We start from the raw sequence: 2,336 nt of genomic DNA, 5'->3' as shown, positions 1-2,336 counted from the left end.
TGCTAGGTCAGCTGATTGTCAAAATAAACGTTAAATTATATTCCTGTTGGCTGATTTATTATGTCTTTTTGATATTGGCCGAGATAAAAAAAAAAAATCGAAGTATACACGAATTGGCTGATCGATCTTTTCTGTAAATCAAGGACTTTTTTTCCTTTTCTTATGATTTGTGAATGCCATTCGTGTTTGTATTTTAAAATGACATCGAAAAATTACACCTTGTTAAATTAAGCTGATATTGAACCCATTACTAGATAGATAACCAGTGACATTACTCTCTAAATTGAATGATTGGTTCTTTTTTTTTAATGGGTCAACGAATGCTACATTGTTTACCTCAACCTATCAAGATGGGGACGGCGACTTGCATATTTGTCCTCACTTTTCTCTCTTTCTGTGCTGTTTTTACTGAGGTATGAATTGTCTTTCTTTCAGTTGTCACCATTTTCCTGTCGTTAGGCAGCAGAGATAGTTTCTATTTGGGATATTTTACTTACACTAAAGGCGTATCACGTGATTGAATAGCTTCCTTTCCCAAGGATTTTGGTCTTCCTGTTATGTAAATTAAAATATTTTATTTGTATTCTCTATGCGATCCTTAGTTATTATTATAAAGACAAAGCCATTTAAAGATAAAGGAAGGTGATGGGGTGAGATAATACTTTATATATAAGTGATCAAGAATCCTGCCTGTCAATTTTTTTGTCTTTAATTTCAACTTTTAGTTACCAGTATTTTTCTTCTTTTCTCATAAAGTAAGTTCCAGAAAAAGAATCCCCAATTGGAGGAGCTTCACAATGCCTGGTCAAATGTGTAAAATGATGAATTAAAATCATAGGAAGAATTAAGAAAACTTTCAAAACGTACTTTGTCTTGTGTATTGATAAAATACAGACCTGTCCAGACTCTTGTGTTGCAGTCAGATATGGTGCAGTTTTTGCACTCTTGGTATGGTTAGTGCAGTAGCAATACCTTATGGATAGTGCAAAGTTTAACTCCACTATTGCTTTGGCATACACTCCACTATTGCTTTGGCATACACTCCACTATTGCTTTGGCATACATTCTGCCATCAGTCTTATATTGTCAATATTGTTGCCAAGTATTACAGTGGCTACTATAAATGCATACAAGACATCTGAAAGAATCCATCAATACTAAATACAATGAATTTTGAGATGCAGATATATTCTGTATTCTCCCACTGGTTTCATACTGAAACTTCAGGGGAGGGAAAGAATTCCATGCATGATACTATAAACATTTTCAAATATATTGACAGAAGAGAAATTATTCTATTTTCTTACTGATTTTTGAAGTGTAAAAGCACACATATAGATTACATATTAATAGTTTAATATAATATTTATTTTTGCATTTTTCAGTGTCAAGTCATTTTTGCTAAAAGTACCCTAGTTCTGCAGAGGCATTACCTAACAGTCTAAAATATATGTTTATCAATATTTGAATTGAAACTGAATTTTACCAATTTCTTATTTATTACATAAATTTCAGGCACAGTATGAGGATAAGAGATGTATCTGTATATGCCCTGATCCTTCTGTCATAAATGGTACCAAGAGTAACCGCATGGTCTACAAGGAACCTGTTGCCCCAAGCAAATGGTAAGCAGTATTAAGAGTTGGTTGTTACTGAATATAAATCCACTTTCATTTTTTCAGTATCTCATTGTTCTTGCCTTTTTTTTTATTTGCATTGTGATTATGGTCTGTAGTAGCAATATATTTAAAAGTAATTTATAGATTATTAATATTGTAAATGGATGTTGTCTTCATATTGCGTTTGCATTTGTACATAAGTATAACCATTATATACATGATTGTTCAATTAAAAGATTATCAGTAGTGTGGAATGAAGGTCCAGATATACTTTATGTTAGCAAATATTAAACTGACTCTTTCAGTGACTGTGACAATGTTGTACTACCAAGAGTAGCAGACGATATCAAAGGCCGTGAACAAGAATTTTGTCCACGTTGTGAGTGCAAGTATGAGAGTCGTAACAGTAATACAATCAAGGTAATTTCACTTTTGTTGATAGAGAATTTGACAGTGTAATGGAATATATTTTCATGGAATATTGTAGTTTTTATTTATTTACTTGTAAATTTGATGTTTATATGTCAGTATACCTATCCATGTTTCATTCAATTAATTTTCATTAGTATTTACAGTGGTTGCTGAAAATATTGGGACCTACCCTCATTAGAGGCTGGGTAGCATGTCAGTACCCATCTAAGTATGCTTTTGGGAGAATCATGCAGCTGCTCATTGCTTTTCTTTTCATAATTTTTTACCCTCTTCTTTATCGCCACT

At 32.4% G+C, this 2,336-nt stretch overlaps 1 protein-coding gene across 1 annotated transcript in view; it reads left to right on the top strand.

Annotated features, from left to right (window-relative positions):
• Positions 1-344: 344 nt before the first annotated feature.
• The window catches only part of LOC119589044 (uncharacterized protein CG1161-like), a gene marked incomplete at its 5' end in the record, with an annotated part of 5,302 nt that continues 3,310 nt past the window's right edge, over positions 345-2,336 (top strand). The window contains 3 exon segments of the mRNA XM_037937621.1: positions 345-413; positions 1,516-1,625; positions 1,925-2,039. Coding sequence (XP_037793549.1) covers positions 351-413; positions 1,516-1,625; positions 1,925-2,039 — 288 coding nt within the window.

This window comes from Penaeus monodon, chromosome 25 (assembly GCF_015228065.2).
Source record: "Penaeus monodon isolate SGIC_2016 chromosome 25, NSTDA_Pmon_1, whole genome shotgun sequence".
NCBI classification, from domain to species: Eukaryota; Metazoa; Arthropoda; class Malacostraca; order Decapoda; family Penaeidae; genus Penaeus; species Penaeus monodon.
Note: the sequence above shows the minus strand (reverse complement) of the source record. Positions and strands in the feature narration are given on the sequence as shown.